Raw genomic sequence first — 20490 nt, forward strand, 5'->3', positions numbered from 1 at the left:
TTGCTATCCAGGCCACTACCTTGGTACTCACACCCAAGGTTCTCGTTTTATTCACAAGCCTCCAGTGCGGGACCGTATCAATTGAGGTTGCTTACATTGATAAGGGCAAACCTTTACCCAAACAGATCAGGGGATCATTCTACTAGAGCACATGCAACTTGGTTGGCAAAGTTGCATTTGGTCTTTCTGAAGAATATCTGTAAAGTAGTGTCTGGGTCCTCTTTGCATTCTTTTTTTGAGGCATTATTGTCTAGATGTGAAAGTTGGGGAAGACACCACCTATTCTGGAGTAGCTTGGATACATCCCATTTGTCTGGACTGGTCTGACTGAAGAGGAAAGTGAAATATCTTATCTGATAATTTCCTTTCCTTTCCTTGAATCTAGTCAGGATCCGCCCTGTGTTGCTGCCAAATATGCCTTTCTTTCAAACTTTGACATGGTTAATGCTGCCTTTTTTGGTGTTCTTCCTGTCTTCCTGGTATACAAGTAGATTCACCTTCAAGAGCTGATATATAGTTTGACTATTGCATTTTTCATTATATATATGGTTATAAAGGGTTTTAAATTGTCTGATGGTTAGCTAATTATAGGTAATACTATCAGGCTGAAATCAGCATGGATGCCTACAAGAGGTGTTGTCAGTGAACATGTTGATCTGTCTCTATTTGGTGGTTGGTGAACATAATCCATTTGTCTAGACTGATCTGATTGGATTCAAAAAGAGAAAATTATCAGGTAAAAATAAAATACAGCTTCCTCAGATTAATCTAGAGTCTACTCCTTTTCCCCTTCAACCCATGAACACTTGTTTCAGAGCCTCCTTTCCATTGCAAGGCCTGCCTCCTTTGCATTTATTCCTTGGATATATTTAAATGTCTGTATCATATCTCCCCTTTCCTCCAGTCTGTACGCATTTGATTTGATGAAGACTGTTCACCACTTTAGTAGCTGTGCTATGGACTGGCTCCATTTAGTTTATATCCTTTTGAAGATGTGGTCTCCAGAATTATACACAGTACTCCAAATGAGATCTCACCAGAGACCTTAGTTTCTCATTTTCCTAAACTATTCAGATATGCAAGAATTTATGACTTACCTCTATATGCAGTCTTAAAATACCTGCTTTTTATTCAGTTTCTGAATTTCTGGACCAAGCAAGACACTGTGGAGCTGGAGAACCCATCATTGACATCCACACCAGTTTGCAGTCAGAAGGTGATTGTGACCACACCCCTGCACCGGGACAAGACACCTCTATTGCAGAAAAACTCTGCGTAAGTCTGCCAGATAGGCTTGATCTGGGCCTTCTGTATATTGTCTGAGGGACACACAGCAAAGAGCAATAAGTATATTTTCCGCCAACATATTTTATCTCGCACTGGAAAGAATTTTGTAGCTAAGAGCAAGGATAATTTGATTTTTTTCTTGTTTTTTCCTAAAATATGCTTGTCTATAGACCTGGGAGGTAACTTAATTAAGGATATTATTTAGGCATCTTCTGTATGTGCACCCAATATAGGCAAAGCAAGTCCAGATTTAGTTAAAGCAGTTGTAGATTAACAAAGCATGTGCATGTCTTTAATTCTTTTGTTCCATTTGCACCTGAGGTTTTCCTTAGGAAAGTTCATTGCAGAAGGGGTGGTGGGGGGGGGGGGGGGGTTAGGGAGTGTTGCCCAACAGGCAGCATTTTCAGATTGTTACCTAGACAATGTGACGTGCAAGTGGTGATTGTGAGTGTTAACCCTGACAATTTTTAATCTTCAGTGTTCATTTTCTCAACATTCAGACAAGTTAATCTAAGACTGGTGGGTTGCTCAGTCTCCATCTGCCAGCAGATGGAGCAAAGCTGACGTCACGGTATATATACCCCTGCTCTGACATCAGCCCCCCCTCCCCCAGTATTCTCTGTCTCCAGATGGTGCATCTCCCTACTGGGAATTGCTTTTTTTTTTTTTTAAAGAGAAAAGGAGATTAATCACACACCACTTCTCCTGAGGGTAATACCTTGTGGTCCCTCCCTCAGTTGAGTTGTCCTGAGGTTATATCTGATGACCCTCCCTCAGTCAAGTGCCTTGGGCTGGTAGCCGTTTTCCAGCGTGGACTTAGCTACCAGGAGAGAATCAGCTGAGAGGCTACCAGGTAGAGGAAACTGAGCACAGCGGTGAAGGCATTAGTGCTCCCCCCCCCCCCCCCCCGCTTCCAGAGACCAATTCTGTATTCAGCTGGCTGAGCTCAGGTAAAGAGTTAAAAAAAAAAAAAAAAAAGAAAAAGAGAGATTTATGGATTCCTCTTCTGTTTCTGCTCTCCAAGCCTTGATGTGCTTTCCTGGCTCTGTGGGGGACTTGGCGAGTAGTGGTAATTTTGATGGGTTGAGCAGTCCTTTGGGCTAGGCCCCGCTCTCAGGCTTCACTGGGACGCCATGTGGTAGGCTGCAGCGGCATTCTCGTGCTTTCATCTGTGCAAGTTGACAACAGTGCCTGACGTTGGCTCATGCCTGCATGTCCAGGCTGAATGTCCGTCTGGACCTCATGGTTGGACATTCAAGTTTTTGGCATGCGTAGTACGCGTGTTCAATGGAGTGTATATATGTTTGTGTGTGTGTCATTTTTTGACATCTGTTTTTGGGCGTTCTGTCTGGGCTTAATGTGTACGGGCACACAAGGGGGACAAGCCTTGGAAGGTCTGTTCTCCTGGATCCAGTGGCAGGAGAGCAGTTGTGTTTTCAGAAAGTGTATGCGCTAGTATATTCCGTCATCAAGCAGACGACCATTCCGGTAGAAGGAGGCCTAGCATTTAAGGATGCTCAGGATAGAATTGAGGCTATCTTTAAGGAGGCCTTTGAGGCAGTGACAATGAATTTGCAGATACTTTTACTGCTCCGTGGTGACTTGTTTTGGTTTAGTTCTATCTCAAGAAGTCGATGAGACTGGTTTGAATTCCTGGGCAGTGATGGAACCGGCAGCCACCTTTCCGGTAATGCGGGCTGTGACCTGGTCTATACATCTGCCAGAGGGGTGGCTTCGGTGTTAGCGGCCAGCTGTGGCTGCATAATTGGTCAGCCAATGCAATTTCAAATCCTGATCTTACAAAATTGCCCTTTAAAGGATCACTCTTATTTGGGAATGAGTTGAAAAAAATGGCCAATAAGTGGGGTGAGTCCCAGGTTCCTCGATTGCCAGAGGATAAGCAGGCGCTGCACTCATTCGGCGTGAGAGGCTGTACTAGGGGTTTCAGATGTTTTCGACCCTACAAAGAAGTTTCTCAGAGGGCTAGACCTTTGGGTTGGTCTCAGTCCTTTCAGCCCAGGTAGCCCAGACCGGGCGCAGGCTTGGGTGGCAGTTCCCACCAATGAAGGTGTACCGACCCACCTCCTGGAGCAGGAAATAGGGGGTTGTCCATCTCTGTTTTATCTGAGGTGGGTCAGGATCATGTCAGACCCAGCTGCTTCTGGAGGTGATTAGGGGCGGCTATGCTCTGGAGTTTCTCAGTGTACCTCGGGACGTCTTCATGGAGTCTCCCTGCAGCTCCCCACAAAAGAGGCAAGCAGTGGAGACTACGTTGGCAAGGCTCCTGAGCTTGCGGCCAGTGCCCAAATCACAAGAACATACGTGCCATTATTCCATTTATTTTGTTGTGCCCAAGAAGGAGAGTTCTTTTCAGCTCATCCTGGACTTAAAAGGGAGTCTGTCGTCATTTTGCTAGTGACTAGTTTCTCAATTAAAACCGTATGATCGGTGATAAATGGTAGTACAGTCAGGGAAGTTACTTACACCTCTGGATTTATCAGAGGTGTACCTACATATTCCCATTCGTCTGGAGCATCAAAGGTTTCTGTGGTTTGCCTTTGAGGCAAAATCAGTTTTGAGCGCCCCCCTTCGGTTTGGCCACTGCACCCAGAACCTTCTACAAGGTCATGATGATGGTAGCGACAGCGTTGAGAGAGGATGGCATTCTGGTGACTAGCTAATTCGGGCCAAGAGCTTGGAAGAAAGTTTCAAATCTCGTGCAAGGTGGTCTCCTTGCTGCAGGAGCTAGATTGGGTGTTGAACTTGGTCAAGAGCAATTTACAGCTGTCCTAGACACTGGAAGGATTTCTGTGTTTCATTTCAACACGAAGCAAGGCAGGGTTTTTCTGCCTGATATCTGCATTCAGAAGCTGATGGCTCAGGTGCGACTATTGATAAGAATTAGTTCGCCCCACTGTCTTACCTGCAGGTGCTCTGTTTGATGGTGGCCACCTTAAGAGATGGTTTCATGTGCAAGGGGGCACATATGTGTGCTCTACAGCACACGCTGCTTGCATAATGGAATCCACAGTCGCAGGGCTACTCAATATGGCTTCGGTTACTGATGAAAATCGGCATCCAACTGAAATGGTGATTGCAGGCGGATCATCTAAGGAAGGGAGTTTCCTTGCAAGCTCTGCAATGGCTGGTGCTCACGATTGATGCAAACCTCCAGGGTTGAGGGATCACTGTCAGGAATTGGTGGCTCAGGGGCATTGAAGTGCAGAGAAGTCGCTCTGGAGCATCAGTCATCTGGAAGTGCATGCCGTTCAATTGGCATGTTTGCAATTCACTGATCGCTTGCATGGTCAAGCAGTCCGAGTAATGTCAGACAATGTGACGACAGGGAGGCAGCAAGAGTCAACAAGTGCTGAAGGAAATAGACCAGTTCATGGTATGGGCAGAGGTACATCTCCAGGAGTTCTGTCTCCCACACTGCTGAAAAAGACAATGTGAGAGCTGGTATTCTCAGCAGAGAGTCTGGATCCAGGAGAATGTGAATTGTTGGACGAACCAATCCAGCTAATAGTGGGCTGCTGGGGCCTACCATATCTAGACTTGCTAGCTTCATGCAGTGCAAAATTTCCTTGTTTCTTCAGTTGCAGGCGAGATCCAAAGTCTCTGGGCATCAATGGCCTAGTGCAGGAATGGCTGAAGGGCAAGCTTTTGTATGCCTTTCCCCTGTAGCTCTTGTTAGGCAGATTGGTTCGGAGGATCGAGAGACACGTGGAGATATAGTGCTTCTGGTGGCTCCCGACTGGCCCAGAAGGCCGTGGTAGGCGGATCTGCAGAGATTCTTGATCAGCTCTCCTCTCCAGTTTCCACTCCAAAGAGATCTGTTGCAACAGGAGCCTATTCTTAATGAGGATCCGACTCAATTTTGTCTTATGGTGTGGCTCTTGAAAGGGCTCGGTTGCTGAAGCATGGATATTCCATTGCTGTGATTTCTACCTTGCTTCGAGCTCAGAAGTTCTCAACCTTCTTAGCCTATGTTCAAGTTTGGTGAATGTTTGAGGCTTTGTGTGAGGAATGAGGGGTTCGTCCTTGTTTGGTTAAGATCCCACTTATTTTGGAGTTCTTGCAGGATGGGTTGATTAATTCCTTGAAGGCATAGGTGGCGGTTATTGCCTGTTTTCAGGTTCGGGTGAATGGTGGACCTTTGTTAGCTCATCCTGATGTGGTCCGGTTCTTGAAAGGGGTGAAGCATCTTTGTCCTCCATTTTGGTTGTCTGTGCCTTTGTGGAGCCTTAATCTAGTTCTGGATTTTCTGGCGGGTTCCACCTTTCGACAGCTATATAGCCTCTCCTTGAAGTTACTTAACTTGAAGACTGTTTTTCTTGTGGCAATTTGTTCTGCGTGTAGAGTTTCCGAACTGTGGGCTCTCTTTTGCTGGGAACCATTCCTCCAAGTGGCTCTGGGGCGGTCCAATTGCGAACTGTTGCATTTTTTTGCCAAAAGTGGTTTCGGACTTTCGCTTGAATCAATCAGTTTCCCTGCTGATGCTGGACAGGGAAAGAGATGTGGATGAATATAGTCTGTTGTGGACCTTGTATGTCAAGTGACATCTCTTGAGGTATTTGGAGGTGTATAAACCTCTTAGGAAGACTGTCTGGCTGTTTGTGCTCCACAGTGGGAGTAAACAGGATGAGCCAGCTACAATAGCCCACTGTATTAAGGAGGTTGTTATGGTCACAAATGTGAATGCTGAGCAGCCGTTACCTAAATGGGCTACAGCTCATTCTCTAAGGCTTGTAGTCATGAGCAGAGCTTCGATTGTTGTCTCCTGTCGAAATTTGCCTAGCGGTGACATGGTCCTCCTTACACACTTATTTTCCAGGCATTACTATCTGGATGTGCAGGCCCAGGAGGACGCGGCCTTTGTGCTTGCGGTGTTGGTAGTACCACGGGCAGCCTCCTGCCCTATTTGGTAGTAGCTTGTGCACATCCCACTGGTCGTGGATTAGCCTGTCTGAATGCTGAGAAATGAGAAATTGCTACTTACTTGATGATTTCCTTTTCTCTAGTGAAGACAGGCTCATCCACTTTCCCACCCTTGGCTATCATTTTATGGTTCTATAGTCGTCCTGAGTGGCTGTGTTCTGGGGATAACTGGTGTCAGTTTAAGTCCCTAAATTAGTGATGTTACATTCTTTGGCTGAGCTCAGTGTTTCCTGTTGCTGAGTGGTTGTCTGTTAATGGTTATAATAAAGTATTGTTAGTTTGTCCACAGTTGGCTTTTGCAGAGAATACTGGTGGGCTGATGTCAGAGCAGGGGTATATATACCATGACATCATCTTTGCTCCATCTGCTGGTAGAGGTGCATAACCCACTGGTTATGGATTAACCTGCCTTCACTAGAGAAAAGGAAATTATCAGGTACGTAGTAATTTCTCATTAAAGCCTACAAAAGCCAAAGAAATAATTTAATACAGTAAATGTGTATAGTTTTTACACCCAGTGACTCATCACAAATATCTTCTTTGTTTTTCTTCCTCCTTTATCTCTATCTGTCTGGTTTACATTATACTACGTCCATGTCCTAAGTTGTACATGGAAAGACATTCCGTATGCTCAAGATGAGAATTTCAGAGCATTATAGCTGTATTTAGCAAGGCTGTTTTGGTTACAGAATTGCATGTCTGTCGCACACAGTATCATGGATCTCTGCTTTTAAACCATTGAATTCTATCAACTCTCTGCCTGTGGAGATAATTTCTCTTAATTTTTACTTTAGCATGAACAACGCTGGATATATACCTTAAACAATCCCTTCACCCGTCTGACCTAAACCATGAGATTAAGTGGACCATTTTTCTATGATATGCTCTGTTAGGATTGTTTTATGTATCTGCTGCTTATTGCTAATTATATTCATGTTCTCATGAATCCTTTGGTATTTCCTTCTCCCATCCCCCCTCTCTCTATTTCCCCCTCTTCCTGTTTCCCCTTGCCACTTCTCAGGATATGAAACCTTTTTTCATTTGCATCTTTTTGAATGCCCAAATACAGCATATGTCTTTACATTTTTCTATTCCCTGTACGTACCCGGATCAGTCCAGACTCCTGGGTTTTGCTTCCCCTCCAGCAGATGGAGACAGAGAAGTTTTGACAGACTCTGCCCTATATCCCAAGATGCCACCTACAGTCCGTCAGTATTTCTCTGTCTCCAGCAGATGGTGGAGGTGCAAAACCTACAGTCTGTTCTAGTTACTTAGTAAAAAAAAAAAAGTAAAGAAACTTAGAGAGCACTTTAAAAAACAAAAAAACAAAACAAAAAAAAAAAAAACCAAACAGGAAAAAGAACAGGATGAAGAAGACATTCGTCGGCCTCCCAGGGGGTTGCTAGGTCCTGAGGGGACCATCCCCCTGGTGTTTGAGGCAGCTGCGGCTAGGGGTCGAGGGCCCTATTGCCACCTTGCAGCACTGGGGGTGATACCGGGGAGCCTGACTCACTCACCCCAGGAGGACCAGGACCCATAGACAGCCGGGAAAGTTTGTTTAAAAAAAAAAAAAAAAAAAATCTGTGGAACTCTTCCTTCTGTTTTTTTTCTCAGACTCTCTGGTCGCAGTTGGTCTTGTGCCGTCGTTTTCGCCGGCTCAAAAAAAATAAATAAATAAATAAAAGGAGAAGCCCTTTTTTTCATTAGAGATGCCGCGGAGGTCAGCATGTCATGCGTGCGGAGCGGTGCGCAAGCGACTCTCGAGAAACAACCTGTGCTTGGCCTGTCTCCCGGGGGGGGGTAGTGGTTCAGGTCCACACGGGCTCCTGAGCATTTGGAGAGCTGCAGCATCCTTCTCCTGATCCGTTCCCGCTGAGTGCGGGAACGGGCACCATTTTTAATTCCCTCATGTCAGCAGCAAATCAGTGGGGCTTGGCTCAAATGCACCAGAGGAGAACCCCAATGGGGATTCAGATTCCTCTTCTTCCTCCTTTTCGTCAGATTTTGTTTTATTATTGCATAAGACCATGAAAGAAGACGTCTGAAAAATCTTTTTTTCTCAGAGCCACTTCCCAAGTCCAGAAAGCGGTCCAAGCTTGCGGAAAACGCTGGGTCCTCTAAGGTGAAGTGTCCATTAAGGTCAGTGGTGCCCCTGAACGACACGGATACGTCTTCAGGCTTCGGACCCGGATGATCAGGACCTGCCATTCCAGCCTCCACGGGAGGGTGGAACAGGATGTGGACCAGCAGCAGGGTGTTGTGCGTGGGTTTCATGTTGTGGAGGGAGACGACCCGAAGATGGTCAGTCTGTTTAGGAAGGAGGAGCTTGGGCCTCTCATTCCCGCTATTTTGGGGGCATTGAGGCTCCCCAAGAGGAATCCCGGTTGGGATCTACAGATCCGGTGTTGTTAGGCCTGCATAGTCCACCTACTTCCTTTCCTTTTCATTTCTTAGTCACTGACTTGCTCTTCCGGGAATGGGACACCCCTGATTTAGGGCTGAAGGTTACTAAGGCGATGGACAAGCTATATCCTCTGCCGGAGGATGCTTTGGACCTTCTTCGAGTTCCCAAGGTGGATGTGGCGGTGTCAGCAGTCACTAAAAAGACCACCATCCCAGTTTACGGGGTCGACGGCCCTCAAGGATTTTCAGGATCGAAAGCTGGAGCTTCAGCTCAAAAAGATTTTTGTGGTCTCAGTGCTTGGAGTCCAAGCTGTGATGTGTAGCAGTTTTTCTTTGAGAGCTGGCCTTCACTGGGTGCAACAGCTACAAGCCAACGAATCGCTGTCTGAAGGAGAAGCTCTTCAGGCTGGGCGTCTTGAAGCTGCGATCGCTTATAGTGCAGATGCCCTTTATGATCTATTACAGATTTCTGCCAGGTCCATGGTTTCTGCTGTCTCTGCACGTAGACTATTGTGGTTAAGAAACTGGTCTGCGGATGTTTCTTCCGAATTCCAGCTGGGGACTCTGCCTCTTAAGGGCAAGTTACTGTTTGGAAAGGAACTGGAAGACATGATTCAGTCCCTGGGAGAAAATAAGGTTCACCGGCTGCCTGAAGATAGGCCAAGGCCGAGGGGCTTCTCTTTCTTCTAGCACTCACTTTTGTGGGGGTCAAAGATCTCTAGCGCCACGATCGTCCACTTCCTCTTTTAGGCAAATGCTGACAGACAGCAGTCCTGGTCTCAGTCCTTTCGCGGGCGGTGCTTCACCAGGCCTGGTACACCCAGTCTGCGCAGGGTGGTAAGCCTCCTCAATGATGTGCGGCCAGTCTATTCCTCTGTTTCGGTCATAGGTGGCAGATTGTCTCTTTTTTACGAGGCATGGACCAAAGTGACATCAGACCAGTGGGTCCTTTCCGTGATAAGACATGGTTACGCTTTAGATTTTGCACATCGCCTTCGACACCGGTTTCTAGTCTCCCCATGCATTTACGAGACAAAGCGCCAGGCGGTACGGGAGACATTGCAGCGCCTTCTCGAGCTTGCGCAATTACGCCAGTTCCTCCTGCAGAGCATTGGAGGGGCCATTACTCCATTTATTTCATGGTACCAAAGAAAGAGGGAACCTTCTGGCCCATTCTCAACTTAAAGCAGGACAACAGATGTCTTTGGATTCCCCGCTTCCGCATGGAGATTTTGCGGTCCCTCATTGCCTCAGTTCGAAAGGGAGAGTTCCTAGCGTCGCTAGATCTGATGGAGGCATATTTACCATCGGAGTTCGGGCCGCCCACCAGAAGTTCCTGAGGTTTTCCATCCTAGGAAATCATCATTATCAGTTTCGAGCTCTGCCTTTCGGCCTTGCTACCGGGCCCAGGACCTTCACCAAGGTAATGGTGATAGTGGCGGCACAGCTATGGAGGGAAGGCCTGTTGGTGCATCCATATCTGGATGACTGGCTGATTCGAGCGAAATCTGAGTCTCTCTGCCATTCGGCTGCCCACTGTGTGCTTCAACTATTAGGAGCGCTTGGGTGGGTTGTCAACCTTTCCAAGAGTCGGCTAGTGCCATTTCAATCCTTGGAGTTCCTGGGGGCTCTGTTCGACACGCAACAGGGCAGAGTGTTTCTTACTACGGATCGCATTGTCAAACTGCAGGGCCAGATTAGTCTTTTTTTTCCAAACATCCTCCGAGTTTGGGATTACTTGCGGGTCCTCGGCTCAATGACATCTACTCTGGAGTTGGTCCCATGGGCCTTTGCTCACATGCGTCCTTTGCAGTCAGGGTTGCTTTCTCCAAACAATTTCATCTACTCCTGCCTCTTACTGATTCAGCGCGGTCCAGTCTCGATTGGTGGCTACTCTCAGACAACTTCAGCCGCGGAGTCCCGTTGGTAGTGCCCACGTGGACAGTGGTTACCATGGATGCCAGCCTCACCGGTTGGGGAGCAGTTTGTCTGGGGAAGTCTGTGCAGAGCCAATGGTCCTGAAGAATTTCAGTGGTCCATCAATCGCCTGGAGACCAGAGCGGTACATCTAGCATTGCAAGTGTTTCTTCCGCTTCTCCAAGGGAAGTCGGTCAGGGTGCTGTCAGACAAATGCGATAACGGTGGCTTATATCAATCGCCAAGGAGGGACCAAAAGCCGGCCAGTGCAACAGTTGGTCAGCTGGGCGGAGCGGAATCTGGTCAGCATTGCGGCGTCTCACATAGCCGTGGTTGACAACGTTCATGCAGATTTTCTCAGTCACCATCTTGATCCCGGAGAGTGGGTTGGCCGAGGAGGCCTTTCGGCTCATTTGAGACACTTGGGGCACACCCAGAATGGATCTGATGGCGACTTTTCAGAATGCTAAGGCCCTGCACTTCTTCGCTCGCCGCAGGGAAACAGGAACGGAAGGCATAGACGCTCTGGTTCTTCCCTGGCCGAGAAACATTCTACTGTATGTCTTTCTGCCTTGGCCTCTGATCGGCAAGGTGCTCAGGAGAATAGAACTTCACCCGACAGAGGTAATCCTCATAGCTCCCGCGTGGCCGAGGTGTCCATGGTTTGCGGATCTACTCAATTTGACAGTGGCGGGGCCCCTGCGGTTTCGGAATCTTCCGAACCTTCTACTTCAAGGGCCAGTCTGTTTAGACGAGGCAGATAGCTTTTGTCTAGCGGCATGGCTTTTGAGAGGCAGCATCTGATGAGTAAGGGTTATTCTGACAAGGTAGTGACTACGCTTTTGAGATCTCGCAAAACGTCCACCTCACTTGCTTATGTCTGGGTGTGGAAAGTCTTTGAATCTTGGTGTGTAGAACGTGGGGTTCTTCCTATTCGGGCATCTGTGTCCGAAATTTTGTGTTTTCTTCAAGCCGGTCTATCCCAAGAGCTTATCGTGTAGTTCCCTGAGAATGCAAGTGGCAGCTCTTGACTGCGCGGTACGATCCAGGGGGTAGTGTTAGCTGCGCATCCGGATGTGGCTCGTTTTCTTCGAGGTGCAAAGCACTTTTATCCCCTGGTCAGACATCCTTGTCCTTCCTGGAGCCTAAACTTGGTGCTTACAGCTCTGTGTTCTGCGCACTTTGAGCCTCTAAAAAGGGCAGCACTGAAAGATCTCACGCTAAAAGTGATTTTTCTGGTAGCTATCACTTCAGCTCATAGGGTGTCAGAGCTTCAGGCATTGTCATGCAGAGAAACTTTCCTGAGAATTTTTTATTCTGGAGTCTTCTTGGGGATGGTTCCTTCTTTTCTTCCAAAGGTTGTTTCCGCATTTCATTTGAATCAATCGGTGGAGCTCCTGTCTTTTCCAGAACTGGACCGGTCGGATCCAGTCTCTAAGGACTTACAGAAGCTGGATGTTCGCAGAGCCTTGCTGTGTTATCTAGACCGAACAGTTTTCGTGTGTCAGACCATCTTTTTGCTCTGTGGAGTGGTAGGAAAAGAGGTAATATGGCATCTAAGACTACGATAGCCCGCTGGTTGAAAGAGGCTATAAGTTCAGCAATCTTGTTGCGTGGTAGACCCTTACCGGTGGGGCTTCGTACCCATTCTACCCGTTTGCAGGCGGCGTCTTGGGCGGAATGCCAACAGGTCTCACCGCAAGAAATTTGCAGAGCAGCTACTTGGAAGCCTTTACATACCTTTGCGAGGCATTACAGACTGGATGTCCAGGCCCCGAGTTCTGGGGGATTTGGAGAAGGTGTGCTGAGAACCGGTCTCTCTGAATCCCATCCCAGGTAAGTAAAGCTCTGGTACATCCCAGGAGTCTGGACTGATCCGGGTACATACAGGGAAAGGAAAATTAGTTCTTGATAATTTTCGTTCCTGTAGTATCATGGATCAGTTTAGAGTCCCGCCCGTTTTTATGTGTAGAGGTAACAGAATGTCTGCTCATTCATCATTTGGTTTTTTCGAGTCTGCAGATCAATCTTCACTGTGTTCAACGGGTTCTGTTCCCATTTGGGGTTAGTGATCCACTTCAGATTAGGTTAGTTGTATATTATTTGTATTCTGTTTGAATCTTGTAAACCGTTGTGATGGCTGCACTGAATGACGGTATATAAAACTCAACAAATAAATATATAGTTAGTTTGGTTTTGAACCATTCTGCTTTGTTACTGAGTAATACTGATGGACTGTAGGTGGCACCTTGGGATATAGGCAGAGTCTGTCAAAACTTCTCTGTCTCCATCTACTGGAGAGGAGGCAAAACCCAGGAGTCTGGACTTTATCCGTGGTACTACAGGAACGAAAATTATCAGGTAAGAACTAATTTTCCTTTTTAGTATGTCAGCTGTGCCCTAATATTTGAGTTATAATGTTTAATTGTTTATAGAGTCAAGTCCTCCCCGATGCAGCAGTAGCAAACATTTGTTCCATGTTGGGGACCGATTTGTACTTCATCCTGTTAATTGCATGTTCACATTATGGAAATAAAAGCCTTTGATGAATTTGTTTGAAACTCCTTTTGACATTGTAAATTTACCACACTCCTCTTTATTTTTACCTTACAAACTAGACCTAGTCCTCAGGAGTATATTTGAAGAGCTCTACTGTACACTTTTTAGGTGAAAAATAAAAAGCATTTTGACCTTAAATAAAAAATATGGGAAAGAATGCACATAAGCCTTCCTGTATTTGCACCTCAAGTTGCACTAGGGGAGAGAGACAGGTTCAGCAGCTGCTATTCTGGGGAAGGTTTACTGTTCAGTCCCAAAGCTCTGAGCCACTTTTTCTTTCCACAGTTTCATTACACCAAACCACAAGTACATGATGGACAGCACACCTCACACACCTACTCCATTCAAGAATGCGTTGGAGAAGTATGGGCCAATGAAACCTCTGGTATGCATATAGTATAATATTTCTGGAAGCATGGTTAAAGATTTCTGAATGCTGATTATGGGAGGAGAGAGAGGAAGGTGGTATATAGAGTGGCATAGCATTACAGGGATTTTTTTCTAATTACATTTTTATTAGCAGTTGAGTAATAACAGTATACCAATATATTCAGCCAAAAACATGGCATAGTTTCAAACTTGTTCCAAAAAACGTTGCGAACAAATTTTAACTAATTAAAGTTCAGAGATGAAAAAAGTAATTTTCAGGAAACACTTAAAAATATTTATAATGCTGAATATGATTTTTACTCAGCATGAATGCCAAAATGGTTGCAGCATGTAAGGAAAGCCTAAAAGACTAAATTTGACTCTCTTGGATAATATATTTTTCTCTGGATAACTAATTCCTTGGAGGGGTCCCCGAGGCAGCAGGATGCGAAACATGGTATCATGTCTGTTTCTGGACTCTAAAAAAGGGGGAAGTACCTCTATTTTATTCTTACTAACATTTTAAAAAATTCCATAAAAATTTAAAAGAAATTATTGAATATGGACCGATGATTAAAGGAGACCCCGAGTGATGAAAATACTGAGTAAAAATAATATTCAGCATTCGCGGGGTGGTATGAGGATCCAAATTATAAATTTTGAAGTGTTTCCTGAAAATTACTTTTTTCATCTCTGCATTTTAATTAGTTAAAATGTGTGTGCAACATTTTTTGGAACATACAATTGGTCTCGTTGACAAGAGGACATTTTTTTTGGAATATTATAGTTTCAATCAAATCCTTATTAGAGAAGTACACCACAATATCATAAACAGCAGATCGATAAACAATGACATTGGCTGGTAACAAACAAAAATACATCTCATAAACCGCCCCTTTTGAATTTTAACGCCTCTCACAACCAAACCCCTCAGTTAAAATACCTTGCTGCTCCCCTTCAATAGGATCTACACCCAACCAGTTTCTACCCCACGTACTTATTTATTTATTTATTTTATTTGTTTTGTGTTTTTCTATACCGGCATTCGCGATAAGAATCACATCATGCTGGTTTACAATTAACAAAAGGGGTGTAAAAAGAAGATATAATAAGAACATTAACAGGTGCGGAACGAAAAACGCAGTTACAATATAACAGAGAAATACACAACTGGGAGCATTGAAAATCGATAGGAATTTAACAAAGAGAAAGAATTTACAAGTTTATGGTATTTACTAAATTATGGACTTTTGCAGGGATATTGTTTACCATAATAAGCAGGGCCGGTGGAACCACTAGGCGAGCTAGGCCTGTGCCTAGGGCACCGAGACTTAGGGGGCGCTGCAGCAGGCAGCAGAATTTTGAGAGGGCAAAAAGTGCCCTTTCAAAAATTCTGCCAGCCTTTGACTCGCCTAGATGGAGACCAAGCGCCGAGATTAGGGGGCGCCGCGGCAGGGAGGCAGGGCGAGTCGGGAGCTGGCTGCCTGCCGTGGCGCCCCCTAAGTCTCGGCGCTGATCTTCTTTCTGTGAGTGTGGTTGTATGTGAGAAAGGAACCTGCCAGTTTAAAAACATGAAATATGATAATACATATACCTGAACTTTTGAAAAGTTGGATGAAAGATAAAATTACTGAATTTTAAGCATCCCTCTTCTGGAAAATAAAACTTAACTTAAAAATTGGGTAGAGACAAATACTAAAGCAAAAAAAAAAAATTAAAGTATTTAAAAGGTTCATCTCAGCAAAATCACAAATTTAAGAAACTGATGCCAGGTGGTTTTTTTTTTTTTTTTAAGCATAATTTAAGCATGAAGACTAGAATAGAATCTGAAATGGTTTTGCTTTTTTTTTTTTTTAAGCCTTTAGAAAATGTATATTTTTAAATGACTAAGACTGGGAATCTTCCCATTTAAAAGGGAAGCTGACTAAGGATGTCTTTCTGTTCCATATCTCCCACATGAATAATCATACGACTGATAGTTTGAAGAAAGACACTTGCTTTATTGCCTGGAAGCATAAAACAAGAGAAGCTGTACTGTGTGGGTGGCTGTCCCTTGGGAGGACAGAACCTGAAGGAAGGGTGTCATTTCGCCTTTTGATAGGAATGTGGTTTTCTTATTTAACGGTTGGGAGCATCACTTTCACTTTTAGTAAAAGTGAAAAATGCTGCAAGTCTGAAAGCAAGGTGCTTCCGTGAGAGTGTAATATGTATGTGAGACAGGGAGGGTGCTTCTGTATGTGTGTGGTGTGTATGTGAGTCAGGGAGGGTGCTTCTGTGCATCAATGTGTGTGCGCGAGAGAGATGGAGCATGTTTTTGACTGGCTTGTGGCTGTGAGAGAGGGCATGTATGTGATTGATCCTATTTGTAAGTGAGATAGAACATGTGTGTGATTGAAAGCCTGTGTGTAAGTAAGAGAGAGCAAGAGCATGTGTGATTGAGAGAGACTGGCCAGAGAGGTGATGTGTGTATGTGTGAGAGAGGCTGATCAGGGAGATGACTGGTGTGTGTGTGTGTGTGTGTGTGTGTGTGAGAGAGAGAGAGACTGGTTGAGGAGATGATTGGTGTGAGACAGAAACTGGTCCTGAGGGTGCGACTGGTGTGTGTGTGTGAGAGAGAGAAGAGACTGGTTGTGATCCCTAAGGAAGAGGTCTGTGAGGACAGCTTCAGCAGCTACTGCTGCTTCTGGAATGGCCTGCAAGGGAAAGGAATTAGGAGAACTGCTGGAGAGGGTAAGTAAAGGTGGCTTTTTAGGTTCATTTTTCTTGATTGACTATCATTTTAATTATTGGGGTAGTATGTGATGTGACTGCTGTTTGAAATATTTTATTGGTGTTTGGTAAAGCTTTCAAATTTTGCATGAGTCTTTAATTATTGGATATTCTATTCATCAGCTGTTTTTAAATTATTTTATTTGTGTGATTTTATAATTATGATTGATTTATATATCTTGATTTTATTGATTGTTTCATGAGGAATGGTGAAATTTTTGTTTTTCCATTGTTACACTGTATAGAGTCTGGCGTGATGCGTTTTAAAGTTCAGTTTTTGTCTGCACATTTCTATTTATGCTTTATGTGACTTTATTCTGTATTTGGTGAGTTTGTGTTCTGCATGCAAAGACTGAGATGAAGCATTCTTTTAGCATGTGGTTTTCTGTAGGGATCTGTAGTAGCTTGGCCTGTTCTGTTTTCCTGATAGGAGGTGTATTGATATTTTAGATTCTGGTGTAATATTTGTGGTATTCTTTTTCATAGGTGGGGTTGTTATTCTTTGAGTGTTGGCAAATAGTACTGTGTTGATACGGGAGGACCATGCTGAAATATATCATAACAAGCCGTAAAGCCCGTTAAAACGGGCTACATCCCTCTGTCTCTCACCTCCCCCTCATTCTCTCTCCCCTCACTCTTCACCACCCCCCTCCCCCACCCCCACCCACTCCTACTCCTCTCCACCCTCCCTCTCCTCTCACTCAGTCCCTCCCTCCTCTCCCTCACTCCCTCCCACTCAGTCCCCCCTCTCCCTCCCTCCCACTCACTCAGTCCCCCCTCTCCCTCCCACTCACTCAGTCCCCCTCTCCCTCCCTCCCTCCCACTCACTCCCCCTCTCCCTCCCTCCCACTCAGTCCCTCCCTTCACCCGCCTCCATTTCCTTCCGACGCCGTACTCGCGACTCCTCGCAGCCCACACCCACCTCCATTTCCTCCCGGCGCCGTAAGCGCGACTTCCCGCAACCCTCACCCGGCTCCATTAACTCCTCCCGCTCCTGCCGGCAGATCTTGGGGGGGGGGGGGGTGTCACTCCCGCGCGCGCGGCAGTGACCCCCCCCCCCCCCCCCGAGATCTGCCGGCAGATCTGGGGAGGAGAAGTAGCGGCACCGCGCGCGCTGCTTCTCCTCCCGCTCCTGCGGCCCCACCGCCATTTTTTTTCTTCTGACCGACGTCCTTGCCCGCACATGCGCAGTAGAGCTGTGCTCTACTGCGCATTTGCGGGCCGTCGGTCACAGGCCATTTATAAGGTAGATAGGTATGATGCCATATGAATTCCAAGATGCAAAGTTTTCTTGTTGGCATCACAACAGTGCATGAAATTATCACAACAACTTGTATATTAATTTTATCTTAGAATGTCATTTTTCATGTAAAATATGTTATAAATGCATAATTTAAAATTGTTTATGGGGAGGGGGTGCCAGACCGTAAGGTTTGCCTAGGGTGCCTAATACCCTTGCACCGGCTCTGATGATAAGGTAAAGTCAGAGTCGGTTAATGGATAGTTAAGGTTCAGTTAGGGTCTGGAAAGGCTTTCTTGAATAGCCACGTTTTGAGACTTCTCCTGAATGTTGGAAGGCAGGGTTCCTGTCGTAGATCCAGTGGAATGGAGTTCCATAGAGGAGGTCCTGCTGTGGAGAATGCCCTGTCTCTGAAGGTTATATGCTGAGAAGTTTTGGTGTGTGGTACCTGTAGGGAATCTCTATAGGCCTCTCTGATGGGTCTGGAGGAGGTATGTTTTCTGAATGGGATTTGTAGGTTGAGCGGAGAGTGTTGATGGATAGCTTTGTACATAGAGGTAATGGATTTATATATGATTCTATAGTGAATTGGCAACCAATGTAGGTCTTTTGAGAAATGGAGATATGTGATCTCTTCTCCTAGTGTTTGTCAATATTCTGGCTGCCGTATTTTGAACCATCTGAAGAGGTTTAGTGTGAGATGAGGGTAGACCTAATAATATTGAGTTGCAATAATCTAACTTAGAGAAGATTATTGCTTGCAGGACTGTTCTGTAGTCATGAGAGTGGAAAAGTGGTTTTATTCTTTTTAAGACATGAAGTTTATGGAAGCAGTCCTTGGTAGTTTGGTTAATAAATGATTTTAGGTTTAGCCGATTATCGATGATAGCTCCTAGGTCTCTTACTTGAGGTGTTTGTAAGTTGGCTGGTGGATTTGAGGTGATGCTGCTGTTTTCCGGGGCTATTAGTAGGAGTTCACTTTTTGAAGAGTTTAGGATTAAGTTTAGGCTGGAGAGGAGGCCATTGATTTCTAGTAGGCATTTTTCCCAAAATTCTAGAGTTTTTGTGATGGATTCTTTGAGGGGGATGACGATCTGGACATCATCGGCATATAGAAAGTGTTTTAGGTTCAGTTTGGTTAACAACTGGCAAAGGGGGAGAAGGTAAATGTTAAAGAGCGTGGGTGAGAGGGAAGAGCCCTGCGGAACTCCTAGATAAGAGGGATAACGCTGAGATTCTTATACTATCATTATTTATCCTTCCACTGTATATAAGGTCTCCAGATGTTCCCAAAGCTATTTAATTTATCATTTCGTATGGCTGAGAATTTGACCATATAATATACCGTATTTTCCAGCGTATAAGACGAGTTTTTAACCCCTGAAAATCTTCTCAAACGTCGGGGGTCGTCTTATACGCCGGGGATTGTCTTATAGGGCGAATAATTACCATATTTTTTGCTCCATAAGATGCACTTTTTTCCCCCAAAAGTGGGGAGAAATGTCTGCGTCTTATGGAGCGAATATAAAAAAAAATAAAAATCTAACAAAACCCCCCAGACCTGCCAAAAGTCCCTGGGGGTCCAGGAGCGGTCCGGGAGCGATCTCCTGGACTTGGGCCGTCGGCTGCCAGCAATCAAAATGTGACATACCGTGTTTCCCCGAATATAAGACAGCGTCTTACTTTCTTTTTACCCCCAAAAGTCCCACTATGTCTTACTTTCAGGGTATGTCTTATATTGGAAAAAAAACCTGAGTGTTCAAAAAAAAATTATTTTTAAATACCTGTCGGAGGGCCGCGTGTTCCAGGCGGCGGGGGGGGGGGCGGGTGGACGCGCGTTAGTTCGAGGCGGGCGGCGGGTGGTCACGTGTTAAATCTAGGCCAGGTCGCACAGGCGCGCATTCATTCACTGCCGGTGGGGGCTGCCTCGGCATTCATTCACTGCCGGTGGGGGCTGCCTCGGCAGCCCCCACCGGCAGTGAATGAATGCGCGCCTGTGCGACCCCTGCGATTCGGCGCTGGGGGCTGCCGGTGGGGGCTGCCGGTGGGGGCTGCGGCAGTGAATGAATTCATTCATCCAGGCGGAGGAGCCGGCTGCTTTCGCCGCTGCCGGCTGCTTTCGGCTGCCGCTGCCGGCTGCTTTCGGCGCTCAAGGCAGTCACATGCCGTGACGTCACAGCATGTGACTGCCTTGAGCGCCGAAAGCAGCCGGCAGCGGCAGCCGAAAGCAGCCGGCAGCGGCGAAAGCAGCCGGCTCCTCCGCCTGGATGAATGAATTCATTCACTGCCGCAGCCCCCACCGGCAGCCCCCACCGGCAGCCCCCAGCGCCGAATCGCAGGGGTCGCACAGGTGCCGAGGCAGCCCCCACCGGCAGTGAATGAATGCGCGCCTGTGCGACCCCTGCGATTCGGCGCTGGGGGCTGCCGGTGGGGGCTGCCGGTGGGGGCTGCGGCAGTGAATGAATTCATTCATCCAGGCGGAGGAGCCGGCTGCTTTCGCCGCTGCCAGCTGCTTTCGGCTGCCGCTGCCGGCTGCTTTCGGCGCTCAAGGCAGTCACATGCCGTGACGTCACAGCATGTGACTGCCTTGAGCGCCGAAAGCAGCCGGCAGCGGCAGCCGAAAGCAGCCGGCAGCGGCGAAAGCAGCCGGCTCCTCCGCCTGGATGAATGAATTCATTCACTGCCGCAGCCCCCACCGGCAGCCCCCACCGGCAGCCCCCAGCGCCGAATCGCAGGGGTCGCACAGGTGCCGAGGCAGCCCCCACCGGCAGTGAATGAATGCGCGCCTGTGCGACTCGGCCTAGATTTAACACGCGACCACCCGCCGGCCGTCTCGAACTAACGCGCGTCCACACGCCCCCCCCCCCCCCCCCCCCCCCGCCGCCGCCTGGAACAAGCGCCCACCCGCCCGCGGCCTAGATTTAACACGCGACCACCCGGCTCCCGCCGCCAGCCGCCTGGACCCACGCGGCCCTCCGACAGGTATTTAAAAATAATTTTTTTTT

General features: G+C 46.7%; 1 protein-coding gene across 4 annotated transcripts in view; it reads left to right on the plus strand.

The window, feature by feature from the left end:
- Positions 1 to 20490, plus strand: part of MYBL2 (MYB proto-oncogene like 2) — a 283607-nt gene that overhangs the window by 172729 nt on the left and 90388 nt on the right. For all 4 annotated transcript variants that reach the window (XM_029612440.1, XM_029612437.1, XM_029612436.1 and 1 more), the window contains 2 exons: positions 1136 to 1275; positions 13393 to 13492. In XM_029612440.1, the coding sequence (XP_029468300.1) occupies positions 1136 to 1275; positions 13393 to 13492 (240 nt within the window). The remainder of the gene's footprint in view (positions 1 to 1135; positions 1276 to 13392; positions 13493 to 20490) is intronic.

The sequence above is a fragment of the Rhinatrema bivittatum genome, chromosome 8 (genome assembly GCF_901001135.1).
Source record: "Rhinatrema bivittatum chromosome 8, aRhiBiv1.1, whole genome shotgun sequence".
NCBI classification, from domain to species: Eukaryota; Metazoa; Chordata; class Amphibia; order Gymnophiona; family Rhinatrematidae; genus Rhinatrema; species Rhinatrema bivittatum.